The sequence below is a fragment of the Balaenoptera borealis genome, assembly GCF_965194805.1.
Source record: "Balaenoptera borealis genome assembly, chromosome: 1".
Classification (NCBI taxonomy): domain Eukaryota; kingdom Metazoa; phylum Chordata; class Mammalia; order Artiodactyla; family Balaenopteridae; genus Balaenoptera; species Balaenoptera borealis.
This window is the reverse complement of record NC_138860.1, coordinates 182218845-182240678: the sequence shown is the minus strand read 5'-3', so window position 1 is coordinate 182240678 and position 21834 is coordinate 182218845. Positions and strand designations below refer to the sequence as shown.

Here is a 21834-nt window from a genome sequence, read left to right as displayed (position 1 = left end):
CTTAGTTGTGGCATGTGGGCTTCTTAGTCGTGGCATGCAGGCTTCTTAGTTGCGGCATGCGGACTCTTAGTTGCGGCATGCATGTGGGATCTAGTTCCCTGACCAGGGATCGAACCCAGGGCCCCTGAATTGGGAGCATGGAGTCTTAACCAATGGACCAGCAGGGAAGTCCCAAGAATTGTTATTTGAGGATACACGAGACAAATGTATGGAAAGCACTTAGTTCAGTTCATGGCGCATAGTCAATACTCAACACATCATTATCATCATCATTGGTACTAAGAACTCTTGCCCTTGATCATGATCCTGGGTGGTAATAGAATGCAGCAATCTGTTTCTCCTTCCTTTTCCTGACACATACTTTTGTTCCCTTATCCAGTCACATAAAAACAAAAAATAACTACTACCATCTTGGGTCTTTCCTGGGAAACTGAGGGATGGGGAGGTATCTTTCTGGTGTGTATAGGGTGGGGTCCATCTAGGATAAGCTGTACAATCGGTGTTTCAGATCAGTGCTGGGGTGACTGGGTCTGGGAGGCTGAGGGAGGGGTAGTCTGAGCAGAGAAGAGGAGACACTGGGGAGCTATAGCTGAGAATTGGGGTATCTTTTTTTTTTTAATAAATTTTATTTACTTATTTATTTATGGCTGCATTGGGTCTTTGTTGCTGTGCATGTGCTTTCTCTAGTTGCGAAGAGCGGGGGCACCTCTTCGTTGCGGACCACAGGCTCTAGGCGTGCGGGCTTCAGTAGTTGCAGTGCGTGGGCTTCTCACTGCAGTGTTTTTTCTTGTTGCAGAGCACAGGCTCTAGGCACATGGGCTTCAGTAGTTGTGGCACGTGGGCTCAGTAGTTGTGGTGCAAGGGCTTAGTTGCTCCGCAGCATGTGGGATCTTCCCCGGCCAGGGCTCAAACCCGTGTCCCCTGCATTGGCAGGCAGATTCTCAACCACTGCGCCACCAGGGAAGCCCGGCAGGCGGATTCTTAACCACTGCAACACCAGGGAAGCCCAGAATTGGGGTATCTTAATAAAAAGGACGACGATCATTTTACAATATATACATATACTGAATCATGTCATGCACCTGAAACTAATATGTTATATGACTCTATCTCAACTTTTAAAAAGCGGAAAAAAATAAATACAATGATATATATTGACAAAAAAAAAAAAAGGAATAGAAAGGAGGGACTAATGGATGTATCAGGTATATACTTATTTGGGAACCAAATGAGTAAGTGAGCCAGGCAGGAGACTGAGAACTTTAAGTGGCTTCAAAACATGGTGAAATTTGGGGAGAGTGTTGTGTGGGGAGAAGGGGAATTGTTACGGTGGGTTTCAGGGCTGAGGCAGTGGGGGGCCCTCAGGATATGTGGCCCAGCTGAAGAAGTGGTATCAGGGTGAGAATTGGCAGGGGCATCAGGACTGAAGATGAAGGTGAGGCGAAGAGGGTGTGTTTTGGAGGTGGGGAGGGGTACCGAGGACCCGGAGTGGCCTGAAAGTTTGGGACGGGGAGGTGAGGGTGGGGAACCGAGGAGTGGAGTGGCCAGGTCCTCTGGGCTGGTGAGGGCCAGGCTGGCCGGTGGGGACCAGTCGGCTGGGGTCTATGGGCAGGTCCGGGAGGGGGTCTCTGCGCTGCCAAAAGCCAAGGGGCCTGAGAGCCGGAGTCTGAGCATTGAGGGGTCTCGGGGACCTCGGGGCTAAGGAAGGGGGCGCTACCGATGGAGTCTGGGCCGTGGGGGTCTCCGAGAGGCGAGGTGTCCAGATCCCTGGGGTCCGAGGGGGCCTCCGGGGGCCCCGAGCGGAGCGGAGGAGGGCCTCCAGGGTCTCTAAGAAAGGCCGGGGCACCTGGGTCTGAGGGCCGACGGCGTCTCGGGGTCCCGGCTCTACGGGCGCGGGCGCGGGCGCGGCGCCGGCGTCCCAGCCAGACCGCCGGCCTTGGCGCCGCCCCGCCTGACATCAGTTCCTGCCGCCGCCGCCGCCGCCGCGCACAGCCCGCAGCCTCCTTCCCCGCCGGCCGCGCTCCGGAGCCGCCGGGCCGCGGCGGAGCGAGGGGCCGGGCGAGGCGAGGGCCGGGCGGCGGGCGCCGGGCCCCGCGGCCGGCACGACGGAGCCCCCGTACGGCCGGCGGCAGCGGTTGCTGGCGGCCCCGGGGCCCCGGCGCGGGAAGCGGCGGCGGCGGGGCGGTGGCGGCGGCGGCGCCATGGAGCCGCGGGAGGTGAAGGACCGGATCCTGGAGAACATCTCTCTGTCGGTGAAGAAGGTGAGCGCGGCCTGCCCTCCCCGGCCCGGGCCCCGAGGCCAACCCGACCCGCCCTGTCCAGGCCCCCGACCCCATCCAGCGCCCCCTTCTTCCCCCGGGTCGCTCGCGCGGGCCGGGGTCCCTCCTGTCACCGGGGCTCGGGACACCGCCCTTACCCTCCGCGACCCCGAGGACGAGGAGCCGCCGGGAGCCCCGGGATTTTGGAGGGGAAGCCCGGCGGCTCACGTGAGCGCCGCTGCCTCCGAGCTATTTTTAAAAAACAAAGTTGAGGTCAGCATCCTGGGAGCTTCTACAAGCCAGGCCCAGGGGCCCTGAGTCACTTAGAGGGGCCGCCACCCGCCAGGACCCCCCACTCCGGGGGTAGCAGCAGAAAAGCTCTGGGAGGGCCCCACCTGCAGCGCATCTCTGGGCGGCATCGCTGCCTTCTCGATCTCCCCTGTGTTTGCATCTCGGGAGTGGCAGTCTGGGTGAAGGCCCGTGATAAGCAGCTTCCAGTCTTCCCAGTTCTGGGTGACACTGCCTCTGGTCTTGGGAAGTTCCTTGAAAAATCTTGCCTAAGGATGGCAGTTTTGAAGAGGCTTATTTCAGAGCTTTGATTGAGAACCTAAAGTACCTTGCATTTTGGACAGTGACCTGTGGAACTTGGTGACACTACGGTGTATGGGGCTCCCTGCAGTAGAGATCAATGTCCCAATTCCAGGTAGAGAAAAAATATGACCTATTAAGGGCATGTAACTATATGTGAAGGAGTCAGCTTATCTGAGGAAGGGTCCCAGGTAAGGGGCAAAAGGTAGAATTCATATTCACTTAAAACCAAACCAGAATTGATAATCATTTGAGGAATATTGTTGGAATGTTTTCCTAATTTGAATTCCTAGTTCACCCGATAGTCTCAGAAACTATGAGATGGTGGTGGAGGCAGGGATGACTTGATGGGTAGGAGGAGGCTTATCAGATTGGTTAAATTACTTCAACAGACCAAAATGAAGAGAATTCATTAAATCAACCCTTATATTTGCTTTTTTTTAATATTTATTTATTTATTTTTATAATGATTTATTTTGGCTGCGCCGGGTCCCAGTTGCGGCACGCAGGATCTTCCTTGCAGCATGTGGACTCCTTAGTTGCGGCATGAACTCTTAGTTGCGGCATGCATGCGGGATCTAGTACCCAACCAGGGATCGAACCCGAGCCCCCCCTGCAATGGAAGCGTGGAGTTCTACCCACCGGACCACCAGGGAAGTCCCAAATCAACCCTTGTATTTAAATAACCGTGTTTTCCCCCCACTTAAATTCCTCAAAAGCAACATAGGCAAGCAATCTTACCTTTCATAAAGATCAGTGTGGCATAAAAAGAAAAGTAGATTCAAAATGTGCTCTTACTAAAAGGTTCCTCTAAAAGTACAACTAAAAGCAACATTGCAAACATCCAACGAAAGTTTTATTTAGTTTTCCTGAGCTTTGCTAATGCAATGGGGTATTATTTTTGCTTACTCAAGGAGTGTAGGATGAGCAAATAATTTGTTTAAAAGCAATCCAGGGATTTCCCTGGTGGTGCAGTGGTTAAGAATCTGCCTGCCAATGCAGGGGACGTGGGTTCGAGCCCTGGTCTGGGAAGATCCCACATGCCAGGGAGCAACCAAGCCCGTGCGCCATAACTACTGAGCCTGAGATCTAGAGGCTGTGAGCCACAACTGCTGAGCCCTCATGCCACAACTACTGAAGCCCACACGCCTAGAGCCTGTGCTCCTCAACAAGAGAAGCCACTGCAACGAGAAGCCCACGCACCACAACGAAGAGTAGCCCCCGCTCGCCACAACTAGAGAAAGCCCGTGCACAGCAACAAAGACTGAACGCAGCCAAAAAAAAATAGATAAATAAATAAATTTTTTAAATAAATAAATAAATAAATAAATAAGCAATCCATCTTTGGTAATGGAAGACAAAGGAAGACTGCTGTCCTTTCTAATCTAATCTGGGCTGGTTATGGCTTCACGTAGGCCTCGTGTTTTATCTATAGATTTCCAACTTATAAATAAATGGGGAAAGTCCGGGTAGAAAGGGGGTGGACATGTGTGTAAGCACGAATCTTTTGAGGGCAGCGATCCACTCTGTGAACCAGCCTGCCATTTATGAAGGAGTTGGGTGTGCTTGACAAGATGCTTATCATTGGATGCGTTTGGACAAGGAAGGGTGCATCAGAAGGTATGTCGCACACTAGAAACTGGAAACCCATCCACGGGTGAATCGCAACAAGAGGCGTGACTAGCGTCGTGGATAAGAACATGGGTTCTGGAGTCTGGTGGCCTGGGCAGAATCCCTGCCCTGCCAATGAATAACCCTGTAACCTTGGGTAGGTTCCTTACCCTCTCCATGCCTCAGTTTTCTCATCTGTAAAGCAGGGATGTTGTGAAGATTTGATGAGAGTATGTATGCACAGTGTTTAGCGTGGTGCTTAGCCCAGTCTTAATAAGCTGTCTTAGTCTCTCTGGGCTGCTGTAACAGACCACGATAGACTGGGTGGCTTGTAAACAACATACATTTATTTGTCACAGTTCTGGAGGCTGGTAGCCTGAAAACACTGAGTCCCAGCATGGTCGGGTTCTGGTGAGGGCTGTGTTTCGGGCTGAGTTGCAGACTGTTGACTTCTCCCCGTGTCCTCACATGTGGGGGTGGAGGGAGGGAGCTCTCCTGGGTCTCTTTTATAAGAGAATTAATCCCATTCATTAGGGCTCCACCCTCATGACATAATCACCTCCCAAAGGCCCCACCTCCTAACACCATCGCACTGGGGGTTAGGATTTCAACATATGAACTTGTGGGGGGGACACAACCATTCAGGCTATAGCATAAGTGGTCGCTTTTTCTGTTTGTTTGTGGTAGAGCCAGTTCCTCCCTTTCACGAGGTCTGAAGATGGCTAACAACCTTACCACCTAGACATTGCTAAATACCATTGGGCCTTGTTACCCACTTCCTTTGTATGTTGCGTTTCAGAGAACTATTTTATGGTTTTGGCGTATGAAGGGCATTTGGTTTTCTGAGTCAGAGTATCTGCTTCTAATAGGAATTGGCTCAGCTACAGCAGTAGGCTTTGAGGGCTAGCCATCTTGGGGTTGGATTTGACCTTGAACACCAATCCCTCCTAAATTTGTTATATGGCACCTTGAGAGTTGCTTCGCCTTTTTCGTCCATCCTACCGCTAGTAAAATGGTCTAACCGATCCTTTTATGAGGATGTTGCATGAAGAAAATGAGGTGTAACTTCTGCAAAAAAAAAGATCCATGTGTATTAGCTAATGTTTGCAAAGGGTATTTGAGAACTTTTTATTGAAATAGAATATATCTACAGAAAATAGCATATACGTACACTCCTAAATGTAGAGCTGAGTGAGTTCTCACAAAGTGAGCACATCCACATATCCAGCACCTAGAGCAAGAAGCAGACACAGCCATCATCCCAGAAACTACACCCCCAAGTGCAACCACTGTTCCTAAGCAGCGTTGTTGAGTTCAGCTATTTTCACACCTAGATTTTGTGATGCTGAACATGTCCTGTAACACCAGTGCAGTAGCTGATCCAGGGAACCCGTGTTCTGATATGAAGGCAGGATTCCTGGGGGTTAGAGAGAATTGGAGAGTTTAATAGTTAGCACAGTTAAATGATAATGAAAACAATGAAAGGCAAGTGCCATATGAAACATCCCAGATGCAGACAATAAAGCTTGTGGTTGCCGATTTGTTAATAGCTAAAGAGAGACGTCCAAGTCAAAGAGTGTTGGCATTTTGAATTGGCATGTGGTTCTACTAAATAGCATCTTCTCCAGGGGAGGGGAGGCAGTGGTTTTCATGAGAGTTTTGTTTTGTTTTGTTTCTGAGGAGCGTGTCTGTTGCATATGCTTGCAGTCTGAGCAAAGGCTCTGTGCAGTGGAAGGCAGCCTCTGCCCTCCAACAGTTCATATATTGGTTGGAGGGAGGATTTAAAAAGTCACCAAGGCAAAGAGAAGCCTCAGAGAAGGCAAGCTTAACTGAGTCTTGACAAACTGGTAGAATTCAGAGACAGAGAAGAAGTGGGCATTTAAGATAGAAAGTAGTGGGCATTCAACATCCCCAAGGCAGTGGGGACGTCCAGGTGGCCTTCTGAGGACAGTGAGGAGACAGACCAGTCTCAGCAGTGTGGAGGGTTCTCCTCGATATGGCTGGAAGGTGCTTTCCATGGAAGCTGCCCAGCACAGTGGATACAAATGCAGGTTACAAACGCAGGATACAAATACAAGTACACAGACCTCGATTTGGGTTTGAACTTTGGGTTTGTCACTGACCATGTTGACCCTGGCAAATCACTGGACCTCAATTAGCCTCAGCAGTCAGAACCTACTCATAGTTGTAATGAGAATGAAATTACAGGAGATGACACACTCAGAGCACTGAGTACAAGATCTCACGCATAACAAGGCCTGAATAAGGTATTAGCTACCACAGGCACTTGCAAGTGTCTGTGTGAACCCTGCCATTTTCTCTTGTGCAGTTTTCAAAGTCTTACACTACACTTCTCTGTTTCTTCAAGCTCGTGGTTTGTCAAGACTTTTTCTTCAAAGACCAGATGGTGAATATTTTCAGCCCATGTGGTCTTCGTTGAAACTATTCAGTCCTGCCCTTGTAGCTCACAAGCAACCACAGACTATCCATAGATGTAGCTGGATTTGGCCCGGAGCGACTTTGTATTTGTGCACAAAAATGTCCTCCCCAGGGTAGGCTAGGGATCGCTTTCAGAGAAGCTGGTGTGATGGCCAGTCCCATAGTTAACGAAATCTCTATTGTCACTGGGTTTTTGCACTATGTCAGGCTTGTGGAATGAATACGGACACTCGTAAATACCACTGGATGTGTGTCCATGTATCCTGTCTTTCAAAAACATTTACTGATCACCTTCCTTCTGTCCTCACTGTCCTAGGCCCTAAAAGGGTAGAAGTGAGCAAGGCAGATAAGATCTCTGGAGTGGATATTTCCAGTAGGAGTGAAACTGTGCACCTCAGATTGGGACTTGAACCCAGCCCAAACCCAGATTGGGACTTGAACCTACGAGGCTGGGACTTGAACCTACGAGGCTGGGACTTGAACCTACGAGGCTGGGACTTGAACCTGGCCAAAACCCACAGTCTTCCAAGTGAGATCACACACCTGGTTTCAGGACTTAATGAAGCTCAGGTTCTCGATGTCTCATCACAGAAAGAATTCAGTGAGAGACAAAGTGATGGTAAGAAGTGGATTTATTTAGAGAGACACACACTCCACAGACAGAGCGTGGGCCATCTCAGAAGGTGAGAAAGGCACCAGGGTATGGGGGTTGTCAGTTTTTATAGGAGTGGGTCATTTCATAGGCTAATGAGTGGAGGGAGTATTCCAGCTATTTTAGGAAGGGGCGGGGATTTCCAGGAATTGGGCTACCGCCCACTTTTTGATCCTTACTGTTGGTCTTGGAACTGTCATGGCCCCTGTGGGTGTGTCATTTAGCATGCTGATGTAAAGCGTATACTGAGGTTCTGGGTCTAGTGGGCCATCTTGGACCCATTTGGTTCTAATCAGTTTACGTCATGTCCTCGGGCTATGTTATTCTTTCAAAGGTTATGCCCTGCCTCCTTCCCTCCTGTTTCAGGAGGAGAAAGTGATAAGTTAGCAGACAAACTGATACAAAGACCTTCAGATTGTGATGTGTCCTGAAGGCCTCAGTAAGGAAAAGGTGGTGAGCTGGCAGAGGATCTGCTGCAGAGGGGGGTGGCCAGAGAAGACTTGCCAAAGAGGTGACATTGCTTCCAGCAAGGGACACTGGCTAGGATGAGAGAGTGAGACATTAGTCTAGGAAGACGAGGAGTTGTTTTAAAAAATACGCAAATAGCTCAGAAGTGTATAAAAGGAAAAGTAAGCGACCCCACTTCTCTGTCTCCTCAGCCCCAATTTGGATCCCCTTAAACAGGGTGAATAGATGTATATTGGTAAGGTAACCCTCCTTGAGAGAATGTTCCTAGGTCGGGACCACCTTCTCTCACCGAGGACAACCCAGGTCCCCAGCGCCCTCAGTCTGGGCGGGTTGCCCCACCGGGGTGGGCTCTGAGGGGCCTTCTATTTCTGGCCAGGCATACCCTGCGTTGAGCGGGGGTCTCCCGATCGGGGTCTGCTGACGCTGGTCTAAGAGCTGTTCAACCTCGCCTGGAAGTGCAGCTGAAACGGCTGGGTCCGGTGGTGGGCTTTTTGCCCCCATTTTTCCACTCCACCAGAGAGGTTAGATCTGCCAGTACATTAAAAATGAGCTAAGGCAGCTCTTTCCCAGAGAGGGCCTGGTAGTTAGATCTGTGTGGGAATTACACTCATCATTTGATTTCAGTCAATAGTTTTGTTCTCTTGGCTTCATGGAAAAACTCTTCAGAGTTTTAAAATCTTAAGCGTTCTGAAAACCCCTGATGACCTGAGTCATCCGGGCAAAGAGCTCGATAAAATAATAAATATCCACACACACATGTTATAAACAGAAGTGCTAAGGGCTCCGCCTCCCCTGCCCGAGTCCTGAGGTTGGCAGGAGCTGTCTCTCTGCTCCTCTCCTCTCTCACATCACAGAGGCTACCTAGAGAGGGATGTGAGGGGCCTGAGGGCCCCCAAGCGGGAACCACTTAGGTGTGCCCCTGACCCCCCGAGTGACCCCACCCAGGCCCAGCATGAGACGCTGGTGGAGAACTGGTCACTGGTTTTTCTGAGCCCTGCCTGAGGTTTCCTGTGGTTCTCCTTTTGCAAGATGCTTCTCTGATGTTAGGGCTCTGTTGGAAGGCTGGTGACATTGTGGTCCTTTCCACCCCATCAGAGGACACCCTGGGCCCTCTCTTTCTCCGTGCCTTGGCTCTAGCATTAGGCTCAGCCACCTCGAAGGACCCCGTTTGATGACTGGAGGCCAGGCAGAAACAGGTCTGCATCAGGCAGCGGCAGCTCCGTTCAGTCGGGGTGGGCCCCAGCCGTCTGTGTAATCACAGTGGACACACGGAGTGTCGGAGGGAGCAGCGGCGATTCCTGCGGGTCCCCCTCAAAACTCATCCGGCTGGAGCCCATTGGGAAAAGAAATTTCCCGGCAAAACTGAAAGGCTGCTGATGGCTGACAGAAACGTCAGGCCTAAAAACTAATGCTGAATGAGGGTGGAGTGGTCAAGATGTTTCCACGTGGCAAGAAAGGAGCTGGTATTCTGGGTGCGAGCATTGTGGGAGGAGAAAGCTGGCGTTTGTAGGTGCTGGGGGGGGGCTCTGGGTGGGTCGTTCTCCCCCCCTCGAGTCTTCAGTGCTCATCTCTGGCATCAGGATTTGCCACCATGGCAAGGAGAGTGTGGTGCCACTGAGGCTGGCAGTGCCTTTATGTCCAAGGAAAGCAACTGGGCTTTTCCCCCTTGGATAAAAAGCTTTCCCAGGTGACCTCAATGCTGATGGAGCAGGGACCCCCCCCCCCCCCCCCCACGGTACAAGGTGAAGTGAGCGACCCTGGGCCCAGAGCTCTCCTCCCTGGGGCTGGTTTGGGTGACTGTTCCTTTCCAGCCCTGTCCTCTTCCTCACTGCTGCTTGCTTGATGTCTGGATGTCCTAGAACTTCCATTTGAGGCAGGAGAATAAGGACAGTTTCTGGGAGAGTCCATTTGGCTGGAGCTGAGAGTTTAGGTCATTGATCAGTTGGTTGGTATGACCACCTAGGGTGCCAAGAGCACCTCCTCTGTCTTTCTAGCAAAGCAACTGGTTCTGCCACAGAGACATTCTCCCCTCTTACGTATTTGTAATTCATCTTTATTCCTTTTGCTCCTAAGTAGTCACAAACATTATAGAAATGTATAAGGAAGAAAGTGGTCCTTTCCTATAATCGCCCCTCGTCCCCGGCTATCTGTACTTAAGAGTTAGAACTAAAAGAGTCTAAGAAACCCAGTAACATGTAAGAGCAAGGGAAGGACTAATGTAGACTTGAAATCCACACTTAATTCAAAGTAGTCAACTTGTGTTCACACTTCACCCTAAGTTCTTTATTTTTGCTGTTACAGACTACTGAGGCGTGAAACGTCCAGACACGCTAACAGGAAGGGGAGTGATCATAGAAGAATCCTTACACGCAACGCACTCAGCACCTGCTGTTCACACGCACTTCTGCAGTCAGGCTCACAACAGACTTGCAGGATGGGTCATGACCCCAGTTTAATACATGAGGGCACCCTTCCCGTCACTAGGAATCAGCAGTGAACAGAGCCCACCAAGCCCCTGCCCCCTCGGGGCTGACACTCCAGAAGGCGAGACCAGCGCTAAACAAATCACAGCGCATGGGGCGTGTGCCCTGCCCCAGGCCCTCCCACATGCCCTTCAGGAACCTATCCATGGTGCTCTCGGCACACTCCCTGACCCTGTATTTACACCTTCAGCTTCTAAAGTCTCTGACTGTCTCACACAGGCCTGGGAGGAGGCAAGGGTGTCCTTTCAACCTAAGTCGTGATTTAGACAGTGACTGGATGGCCCTTTTCCTCAGCAACGGTATGGTTGTCTGGGTGGGGGAGGTACTCATGAGGTCACGTTGCAGGTACGGCGGAGGAAGAGGGAAGTGAAAGATGACCACAGAGCCAGTGGAGGCTCCCAGGCTTGGGAAGACTGAGTAAAATGAGGCTTTGAAAAACTCCCTCCCTCCTGCCCGCTGGTGCTACACACAGCACTGAATGTAGCGCTCAGAAAACAGAGCAGCGTTCCTGCCAGCTTCTGCTTCCTTCGCAGCGGTACAAGGATGGAGTAGAATCCTGCCTGCGGCGTGTTCTTTCAGGCCATTGGTTGGCTTCTAGGTCTCTGGTGTTTGCCCAGGGACCTCTCGGGAGGGCCTCTTACATTTTTCCTCTCCACTCTGAAAGGACCCCTTGGTCCCTCCATCAGAGGTCAACCCTGTGCTGAGTTCAGAGGCAGAACAATTGTAGTACCTCGGGGCTGGGACACTCCCCTGCCAGGAAGGAGGAGCATTTAACTGCTTTTGGAAACCATGTTCTGTCAGATTACCCAGTTACCAAGAGATCTGTGCCCAACTAGGCTAGTCCCCTCCTGCTGTCATTGTTCCAACACTCCAAAGAAAGCGCAAAAAATGAAATCCATGGATAATCCAAGTACCTGCTTTTTTTTTTTTTTTCTTTTGGCCGTGCCACGCGCGCCTTGTGGGATCCTAGTTCCCTGACCAGGGTTTGAACCCGGGTCCCCTGCAATGGAAGCACGGAGTCCCAACCACTGGACCGCCAGGGAATTCCCAAGTACCTGCTCTTTTCAGCTTTTCCCCTGTATATCTTTCAACAGAGCTGCCAGTAAAGCAGAGAGCCTGCCAACTCCAGCAAAGAGGCTAGTGAGCAGTGATTTGGGAGGTGGGAAAGAAAGCTGTATAATTGGGTGTATTTAGTGGCAAATGAATGGTTAAGAAGCATTGATTTCACCCAACTTGCTTCAGGAACGGTGCAGGTCCATGGTAAACAAACAGCACACCCTTTAGGGCAACCCTACATGTGGTGGTGCCAGTCAGTCCCAGGATGCCACCAGTCTGGGCACAAGCCTTTCCCGGGTGGGGGCATTGGCTGCAGGACTGTGTTTTTCATGCCCACCGAGAAACCAGGCCCGTCGTTTCTGAATGGCAGGATCTCTGACTGGTTCTTGTGCAGAGGTGATGGCTGGGTTCTCTAGTTCTATAATCTACTATAGTTGATTGTCGTTGGGAATGAGCTATTTTCCAGGCTAAGGTAGGGTGGGATCTCAGGTGAGGGATTTTAAAATGAGGAGAATGAGTCAGAAACATTGCGGTTGCCTGGAGTTGGTGGAGCATTGGACACCCAGTGGGCCTTAGCTTCTGTGGACATTCTCATGTTGTCTAGGAAGGAAGTGGCTGGAACCTTCCCGACATCGCCCCCCTAAACTCCCAGCTCCCATTCGATAGAGCCCTGGGAGTGGCCCAAGACCCCTACTGCTCTGTCCTCCTCAGTAAGACGCTGGGATGAGCACTTTTCAGATGGTCACAGCAGGTGCCCCTGACATTCACTTTATCCCCAGGGAGGATGGAAGCAGACAGAAGGGGCTCCAGGAACAGCTACCTCTGTGGTATCTGAGCACACCGGGCCAAGACACTGCAGTAAAGCACAAGGACCACTGGACAAAGCCAGGAGGTGCAGGAAGTGCCTTCACTTCCCTGGGCCCCAGCCTCCCAGACCCACGAGATGAGGGTTCTGGCTAAGTGATTATGTTTCTGATTTTCAGTGCATTCAGTGGTTAAAGCTCCATTCACTGAGAGCCTCTCCCTTGCTCACTCTAACTGCCCCCCACACCCTCCTGAATGAGAGGCTCCAGGAGAGGAAGACAGTAAGAGGCCCTCCAGAGAGGTCCCTGCGCAAACACCAGAGACCTGGAAGCCAAGCAACAGCCTGAAAAAACACGCCACACACAGGATTCTACTCCATCCTCGTACCACTGGTGATTTCTAAGGGCTCTTATGCCCTTAGATTCTGAAATTCTTCATCCTGGCCAGCGCCCAGCCTTGTCTTCGATTCCAACGGAGAGTCTTTCCAGAAATGCTGTCGACAGTAGCCTTCCTTTCCTTGGATCATGTAAAGCAGGCATTATTGCTCTTTTTTTAAATTAATTAATTAATTTATTTATTTTTGGCTGCGTTGGGTCTTTGTTGCTACGTGCAGGCTTTCTCTAGTTGCGGCGAGCGGGGGCTGCTCTTCGTTGTGGTGTGTGGGCTTCTCATTGCGGTGGCTTCTCTTGTTGCAGAGCATGGTCTCTAGGCGTGCGGGCTTCAGTAGTTGTGGCACGCAGGCTCAGTAGTTGTGGCGCACGGGCTTAGTTGCTCCGTGGCATGTGGGATCTTCCCGGACCAGGGCTCGAACCCGCGTCGCCTGCATTGGCAGGCGGATTCTTAACCACTGCACCACCAGGGAATTCCCGGCATTATTGTTTTTAAGAAGCTTTGCTAAGATTTAAAAGAGTCCAGGCTGCCTGCCTTAGTATTTATTTATTTGTTTACATTTATTTCTGAGAGGACGGCTGATGAGCACTGGCCTTCTCTTCAGATCCATGAGAGTCTGTGTCTGAAGCCAGTGCGAACTACTGGTGCGGGATCAGGGTGGGGACGTTGATTCGGCGGCCGCACCAGCCCTTCTTTAGCCGTGTCTGCCATGGACGAGCCCTCATGGGGTCCCTCTCCCTGGGGGCGTCCAGGCATCAAGGTTTGGAGCCATCCTAACCCCAAAAGTAATAAATGGTATCACACAGCTTGACCCCTGCCTGTCCTCGGAGGGTCTGCCTCAGCAAGAAGAGCAAGCGTCCGCGAGGCCCGCAGGTGCAGCTTGACCCAGCAGGGACCCCCTGGTGGCTAGAATTCCGAAGGCAAGGCCGGCAGAGGCCTCCCACTTCCCGCAGGCCTTGTCCCTCGCCCGTGCCGCACCCCAGCTGCAGCCGGTGAGAGGCAGCCCGGGGACGAGGTGTCCGAGTGGGTCCTGCAGCTCAGGGTGGCTCCGAGTTTGAGTTGAGCTCGTGTAACCGGGGCCATCATTGGTTTAATTTGTAAAAGAGGTGCTCTGAGGTCGGCTGGCGGTCCACCTCTCTCCAGCTGGGGTCTTTTCTGCTTTTGGATTTCTACTTCCTAGGCCTGCACTGGGGAGGCTGTTCTAAATACTCTGTCGTCTAAATACATCTGGTCTCCGTGGAGCCAGTAGAGCGGCTGCTGTTACCTGGCGACCTCCTCCCTGAGCAGCGGGAGAGTCTCCCATGTTCAAGGTCGGTGTCCTCTGCGTGCTGAGCAGGGATGGAGCGGGCCCAGCAGTGAGCCCCATGGTGGTTGGGCGGCTCACACGGGCATGTCGACAGCCTGGGTCTGTCCAGCCTCACAGACTCTCCTGCCTTTGTTGGGGTCAGGGATGTTTCTCCTGCTCTGTAAACCTAGGCGTGCGGACCCCCTCCCCCGCCGCCGCCCCCCTCCCCCCACCCGGCCGCCGCCCCCGCCCCCCTCCCCCCCCCCCCAGTGCAGGCTGTGAGCAGAGCGAGATTTCAGGTCCCCGGCTGTTTGCTGAGCAGCATCACGGCCTCTTTGGTCTCAGCTGACCAGGGAGAAGGAAAGGAGGGCACCTGGAACTAGCTCCTTTTCCCTTGGCCATTTTTAATCTTTCACAGCTGCCGTGGAGTTACCTATTAGGGACCAATTCTGGAAGGATTTCTTGGTACCGACCACAGAACTAGAAATTGTTTCATGGTTATGCATCCATGAGAGAGACAAGACCGAGAGGGCCCGGCTGTGGCAGCTCCGAGCGGAGAGTGGGACTAACCCTAATTAAAATGCCCTGAGTCAGGCATTTCTTGGCTTGCGGAAGCGCGCCACCCCCATGTCCCTGCAACCACGGGGTCTGGCACAGTCTCGTGATGGCCAGTCTTCCCAGAGGGCTCAGCAGGGAGCACCGGCCTCCTGGCCGTGAGAGTCTGGGGTGAGCTGAACCCAGCTCTTCCTGGCCTGGGTGCCCAAGTGCACCCAGAGAACTGGGAACAGGGAGAGAAGAGCAGCTTAGCCAGTCCGGGTGTGGCCTGGGAGCATGACTTGGAGACAAGGCCTGGGTTCAAGGACTCTCAGGAAACCATGGCTTTAAAAACAATTTTTTTTTTAATAAATTTATTTCTTTATTTTTGGCTGCGTTGGGTCTTCGTTACTGCGCGCAGGTTTTCTCTAGTTGCGGCGAGCGGGGGCTACTCTTCGTTGAGGTGCGTGGGCGTCTCATTGCGGTGGCCTTCAGGAGTTGTGGCTTATGTGCTCTAGAGCGCAGGCTCAGTAGTTGTGGCTCACAGGCTCTAGAGCGCAGGCTCAGTACTTGTGGCTCGTGGGCTCTAGAGCGCAGGCTCAGTAGTTGTGGCTCGCGGGCTCTAGAGTGCAGGCTCGGTAGTTGTGGCTCGTGGGCTTAGTTGCTCCGCGGCATGTGGGATCTTCCCAGACCAGGGCTCAAACCCGTGTCCCCTGCATCGACAGGCAGATTCTTAACCACTGCACCACCAGGGAAGCCCTGCCTTGCTTATTTTAAAATTTTCCTCGCATGAGAATTTTTTCATCCTCCCACCATCAAGCTCACCAGCCCACCTGGGCTCCCATCTGTGGCCACCCCTCCCCTGGGCAGTGGATCCCACCCCATCTTTCCTGTTCAAGGACTTGGCTCCTTTACTCCACCCCCATTTTCCTGCCACCTTTTTGGCAAAGCTGGTAAAAGGGGTTTTCTGTATTGCTGTCTTCTCTTTTTTCCTTCCTTCCTTCTCCTCTTCTTTTCTCTCTTCTAACCAAATTGAATAATAATTTTTACCCCATGTCATCAAACATCTCCCGTTTTCAAGTTCCAATTGCCTCATCAATGTCAGTTTACAAATACCTCATTTGCTTGAAACAGGATCCAAAAAAGCTCTGACTCTCCCTGGCGGACTCCTCCCAGGCTTTCTTCCCTACCTCTTCACCCCGATTGCTTTTCATCAAGGTTCCCGGCCCCTCCCTTTATGTGGGTGCATGACCCGATGGACTGATCATTCCCTCCCTCTGCAGACTGTCTTCATGTAGCTTCTGGAGCACACACTGTCCGGACTGTCCACCTGCCTTGCTGCCTGTGCCTTCTCAGTCTAAAGCAGTGATCCTCAGCCCTGGCTGGGCATTAGAATTATCTGGGGAGTGTTACTAAGAAATGCTGGTTCCTGGGCCCCACCGCCGGAGTTTCTGCTCTGGTTGATCTGGAGAGGCGCCTGGGCCATTGTTCTTTTCCTCCAGTCCCCCAAGTGGCCCTGTTGTGCAGACTCGGGGAGGACCCCTGGTCTGACACTGCAGCGCCCTGGCTTAGTGCTCAGATGCTCCTCTCTCTGCATTCCTAAGATGATCTCATCCAATTCCACAACTTCAAATACCATCCAAAGGCTGATGGCGCTGACCTCTCTCTGAACTCCAGACCCATTTATACAACTGTCTCCTTGACATCTCCACTTAGATACCTGATAGATGTTTCAAACTTAACCATGGCCGGCGCAGAACTCCACCTGATCTGGAAATGGCACTGCCATTCAGTTGCTCAGACCAAAAACCTTAGAATCATCCTTGGCAGCTTCCTTTCTCTCCTTCCCCACATCTAATCCATCAGCAAGTCCCTGGGGCACCACCTGCAGAGTAGCTCTTAAATCTAACCCTTTTTTGCTTCCACCGCTACAGCCAGCTCCAAGCCTCCATTATCCATCCGCACTGGTGATAGCCTCCCAGCCAGTCTCTCGGCCTCCACCTTGGCCTTCCAGAGTCCGTATATATACCACACAGATGCTAGAGTGGCCTCATAACATACATACTGGATCATATTACATCCCTGTTTTCAGTAACTTCCAATAACTTCCCATCAAACTAGCAATGAAATGCCAAGTCTTTTACCACAGCCTGTACAGCTGCACATGATGTGGCCCTTGGCTGTTCTCTGAGCTCGTATCACTCACATTCTTGCCACACCAGTCTCCTTACAGTTGCCCCCTGCCCCAGGACCTTTGCACATGCTGTCCTAACTAGAATACTCTTCCCCTAGTTACCTCAGTAGTCATTTCCTCAGTGAGATCTTCTCTGACCCCATATTTATAACAGACCCTTGATCCCTGCTTTGTTTTTTTATAGCATTATTAATCCCTGGCACTATATTATATATTTGCATACGATTTACATTTTACAAGGGCAGGGACTTCTGTATAAGAATAGCAGCTGGTGTATACATAGCGGGTGCTCAGTAAATCTTTGTGGAAATATATGAATCTTCAAGGCTCGAGCCTCCTCTTCTGGCCACTGCTGAACTGAGCATTGGGCAAGAGACATCTCCTGGCCCAGCCTGTGACAGGTGTGCATTCCTTGTCACCTCTGCTTAAGGCTCTAGACCAGAGGTCGACAAACTTTCTGTAAAGGGCCGGATAGTAAATATTTTAGGCTCTGCAGGCCATACAGCCTCTGTCTCGTCTACTCAGTTCTGCCATCACAGTGCAAAAGCAGCTGTAGATAATAAAAACGAATGGGTGTGGCTGTGTTTTAATAAAACTTTATTTACAAAAATAGGAGGTGGACCCACTGGCCATAGTTTGCTGACCCCTGCTCTAGATCCCTACTAATTCTGAAATTTTCAGCCTTTTCCCCAAATTTTCATGGGCATAAAGAAAACACTCAAAACCACTTGGCAGTCTGATCAGGAGGATGAATTTCTTCCCAGAAGTGAGGAAAGCTCCTCCTGGAGCAACTGTGGCTGATTTAACCAAACAGTACACTTCGTCTCTGCTGGGAAGAGGCCAACGTGGGGCAAAAGGATGGAGAGAGCAGGCAAGCTTTCTTCTTAAAGGAGCCGCACCAGCCTTTCTCCTCCATCCATCTTCCAAGAAGCAGAGCTGCAGAAGACACGGGTCTCATGTGCACCATGGGCTTTTTAGTTCCTGTGACTTAAAAAAGAGGGGACTGCGTTTCACTTTCTTGGGTTCTCCTACAACATATTAGAACAGCATATTAGAACAACACTTTATATACGTCATTCACTCGGGGATGTTGAAGCCAGGTTGGATGAAAAGACCTGGCTTTAAAATCTGCCTCTGCCACTTATTAGCTCTGTGACCTACTTTATGGTGTTGCTGTGATGATTAAGTTAAGAAGTGTTTGTGAAGTACGTCATCACAGCTGCTAACATTTATGAAGTGTTTCCAAGGCATCGTGCTGTTTGATAAACAGCTATTATCTGAACCCTCACACAACCTATAGGGCTGTAGAGCAGGAAACTGAGTTTAGAGAGGTTAAGTAACTTGCCCAAGGCCACACAGTGAGTGAGTAGCAGAGCCCACATTCAAATCCAAGTTGTCTGCCGCCTTCCTAGTGCACGTAACAAGCACTCAATAAATGACGGCTCTAATTACAGCCAGTGGTAGCTCCACCGGCAAGTATTGTGTGTAACTGAAGAGTAACTTGGAATAAAATTTGGCAATTGTGCTTCCAGGCAGCATTGTGTCCATTATCCTCATTTCATTGATTCGCTTGCTCAGGGGCCCTCAAATGAGGCCTCGATGTTTGCTCTCCTCCCACTTTCAGAGCCTGTGACCTTCCTGGTGCCGTGAGTGGCTCCTCGCAGCTGCCTCTCCATGGCGGGGGAAGAAGACTTCAGCTGTGCATCTTTATGTGGTGCTTTCTGACCAGCTCCCAGAGTGTGAGCTCAGGCTGTTGACAGAGCTCCTGAAATTCTTCCGTCACTGACTCAGAGACAGTCCCTTTCGCCTTCCTGCTCCTCTCAAGAACTGTGCTGGGTTGTCACATTGATTGAAGGTCTCCTTGTTCCCTGAGATAATGGAAAATTTTTATCAACCTGCTGTAAACGAGTGGTTAAAGAATAGGCTTTGGAACCACCTGCTAATGAGCTGGTGAACAGAATACTGGTTCTTGAGAGCAGAGAACATCACTGAGTCTTCTTTGCCCCTGAACTTATGTTTAGCTAAGTGGTGTGTTATTGGTGTGGCTAAGAATATGGGTTCACTGTTCCTTCTATTTATTTATTTATTTGAAGTGTAATTAACTTACAATATTATATTAGTTTCAGGTGTACAACATAGTGATTCGACATTTCCATTCATTATAAAATGATCACCATGATAAGTCACCATACAAAGTTATTACAGTGTTATTGACTATATTCCCTATGCTGTACATCAGGGGTCCCCAGCCCCCGGGCCACGGACCGGTACCGGTCCATGGCCTGTTAGGAACCGGGCTGCACAGCAGGAAGTGAGCAGCGGGCGAGCGAGCGAAGCTTCATCTGTATTTACAGCCGCTCCCCATCGCTCGCATTTCCGCCTGAGCTCCGCCTCCTGTCAGCATTATGGTGAGCTGTATAATTATTTCATTATATATGACAGTGTAATAATAATAGAAATAAAGTGCACACTAAATGTAACGCGCTTGAATCATCCCGAAACCATCCTCCTGCCCCCGTCCGTGGAAAAATTGTCTTCCAAAAAACAGGTCCCTGGTGCCAAAAAGTTTGGGGACTGCTGCTGTACATTACATCCCCGTGAATTATTTATTTTATGAATGAAAGTTTGTACCTCTTAGTCCCCTTCACCTATTTTGCCCATCCCTCCACCCCTCTCCCCTCTAGCAAACCACCAGTTTGTTCTCTGTAGCTATGAGTCTTTCTGTTTTGTTACATTTGTTTGTTTGTTTTGTTTTATGGCTGAGTAATATTCCATTGTATATATACCACTTCTTTATCCATTCATCTGTCGATGGACACTGAGGTTTCTTCCATAGCTTGGCTATTGTAAATAATGCGGCATGAACCGTCACCGTGGCTTCATTATTCTTAAGAATCTTGGCTAGGGGCTTCCCTGGTGGCGCAGTGGTTAAGAATCTGCCTGCCAATGCAGGGGACACAGGTTCGAGCCCTGGTCCGGGAAGATTCCACATGCCGTGGAGCAGCTAAGCCCGTGCGCCACAACTACTGAGCCTGCGTTCTAGAGCCCGCGAGCCACAACTACTGCAGCCCACTTACCTAGAGCCTGTGCTCCGCAACAGAAGCCACCACAATGAGAAGCCAACGCACCGCAACAAAGAGTAGCCCACACACACCGCAACTAGAGAAAGCCCGCACGCAGCAATGAAGACCCAATGCAGCTGATAGATAGGTAGATAGATAGATAGATAGATAGATAGATAGATAGATAAAAGAATCTTGGCTAATGTTTACTGAGCACTCGCTGCTTACCAGGATCTATGCTAAACCTTTTGCATGCTTTATATCATTTGATCCCCTAAACCAATAGACCTTTCTGCAATAATGGACTGTTATCTATATCTACACTGTCCAGTACAGTAGCCACTAGCCACTGAACATTTGAAATGGGGCTAGTGCAACTAAAGAACTGGATTTTTACTTTTGTTTAATTTTAAATTTAATTAAATCCAAATAGTCACATGTAGCTAGTGGCTACTGTATTGGACAGCTCAGCTCTAAACAATCTTTTGAATCCATTTTACAAATGAGAAAAAAGTGAGGGTCAGAGGGTTAAGTAATTTGCCAAAGGTACTCAGCTCTATAGAAGCAGAGCCAGTCTTTGGACCCATGTTTCCTGTCCAGAGCCCTTGCTCTTCACCACCATGTTATACACTCTTTCTATTATACTTTTTGCAGAAATTGTCTCCTGGTTAATTGTCTCCTGGTTACAGACTGTTTCCTAACTCTTAGTACCATGTGTATGTATGTAGCCTCTCCCCTTCAAATGTGCAAGACCTATCCAGAGAAAGCTGGAAAACTTACCAAAGGATGTAAAAGAAGACATGCATAAATGGAAAAAAAAATTCCATGTTCCTGGATGGAAAGACTCAGTTTTGCAAAAATACCATTTCTCCTCCAAATAATCTCTGGATTCAGTATAATTCGCCTCCAAATCCAGAAAGTAATTGTAATGAAATGTTATTCTAAAAGAATGTGCCAGAATAGTCAAAACAGTTTTGAAAAAGAATGCTTGGGGAATGGGGTGGCCTCATTCTGTCCATATCAAAATGTTGAACAAAGTGAAAATACTTAGAAGTAGGGGACCGGCAGTGGAAGAAACAATCGATCAATTAAACAAAATAGTCTAGAAAAATGGCTTATTAAATCACAAATCAGTAAGGGACTACTAATAAATGTGGAAAATGGGTTATCCATTCAGAAATTAATAAAGCTGGATCCTCACTTCGTGCCACACATAAAGATCTAAACATTAAAAAAGAAACCAAGAAAGTCCTAAAACTATAGAAGAATAAAGGTACTTTTGTAATATTAGCCTGGGAAAAATGGGAAACTATAAAGGAAAAGATTGACAGATTTGACTATACAAAAAAAGTAAGAATTTCTCAATAGGAAAAAAAAAAAGCACCATAAGCAAGGTTTAAAGGCCAATTGAAAAATAAAAGAAAAAAAGAAAGGTCAGTTGACACTGGGCAAAAACAAATGAAAACAAAAACATCCCACATAGCAACATACAAGATTAAAACTTTAACAAAGAGCTTCAACAGAGCAATAAGAAAAAGACAAGCAGGGCTTCCCTGGTGGTGCAGTGTTTAAGAATCCACCTGCCAGCTCAGGGCACACGGGTTCAAACCCTGGTGCGGGAGGATCCCACATGCCAAGCAGCAGCTGGGCCTGTGCACCACAACTACTGAGCCTGCGCTCTAGAGCCCTCGAGCCACAACTACTGACGCCCGCATGCCAAGAACCCGTTTTCCACAGCAAGAAAAGCCACCTCAATGAGAGGCCCGTGCACTGTAATGAAGAGTAGCACCCCCACTCGCCGCAACTAGAGGAAGCCCGCGCGCAGCCACGAAGACCCAACACAGCCATTAATTAATTAATTAATTGATTAATTAACGAATTAAAAAATAAAGAAAGAAACTGCCAAACTGTTTTCCAGAGTGGCTGTACCCTTTAAAAAAAAAAGCAACCAGGAGAAGGAAGGTTGGGCAGAGGTCTAAATAGGCAATTCACAGAAAAAGAAATACAGAT

The 21834-nt window shown here is 49.9% G+C and overlaps 1 protein-coding gene and 1 long non-coding RNA gene across 3 annotated transcripts in view; one reads left to right on the top strand and one right to left on the bottom strand.

Moving 5' to 3' along the window:
* The first annotated feature begins 2057 nt into the window (after positions 1–2057).
* PLEKHM2 (pleckstrin homology and RUN domain containing M2) overlaps positions 2058–21834 on the top strand; it is a 38572-nt gene continuing 18795 nt past the window's right edge. For both annotated transcript variants that reach the window (XM_082381033.1, XM_082381032.1), the window contains exon 1: positions 2058–2261. In XM_082381033.1, the coding sequence (XP_082237159.1) occupies positions 2202–2261 (60 nt within the window). In that variant the 5' untranslated portion in view covers positions 2058–2201. The remainder of the gene's footprint in view (positions 2262–21834) is intronic.
* LOC309624529 lies at positions 14926–18380 on the bottom strand. Its single transcript, XR_014242001.1, has 2 exons — positions 15685–18380; positions 14926–15281 (listed from the first exon to the last, which is right to left on the bottom strand). It is a non-coding gene; the product is annotated as an uncharacterized lncRNA (long non-coding RNA).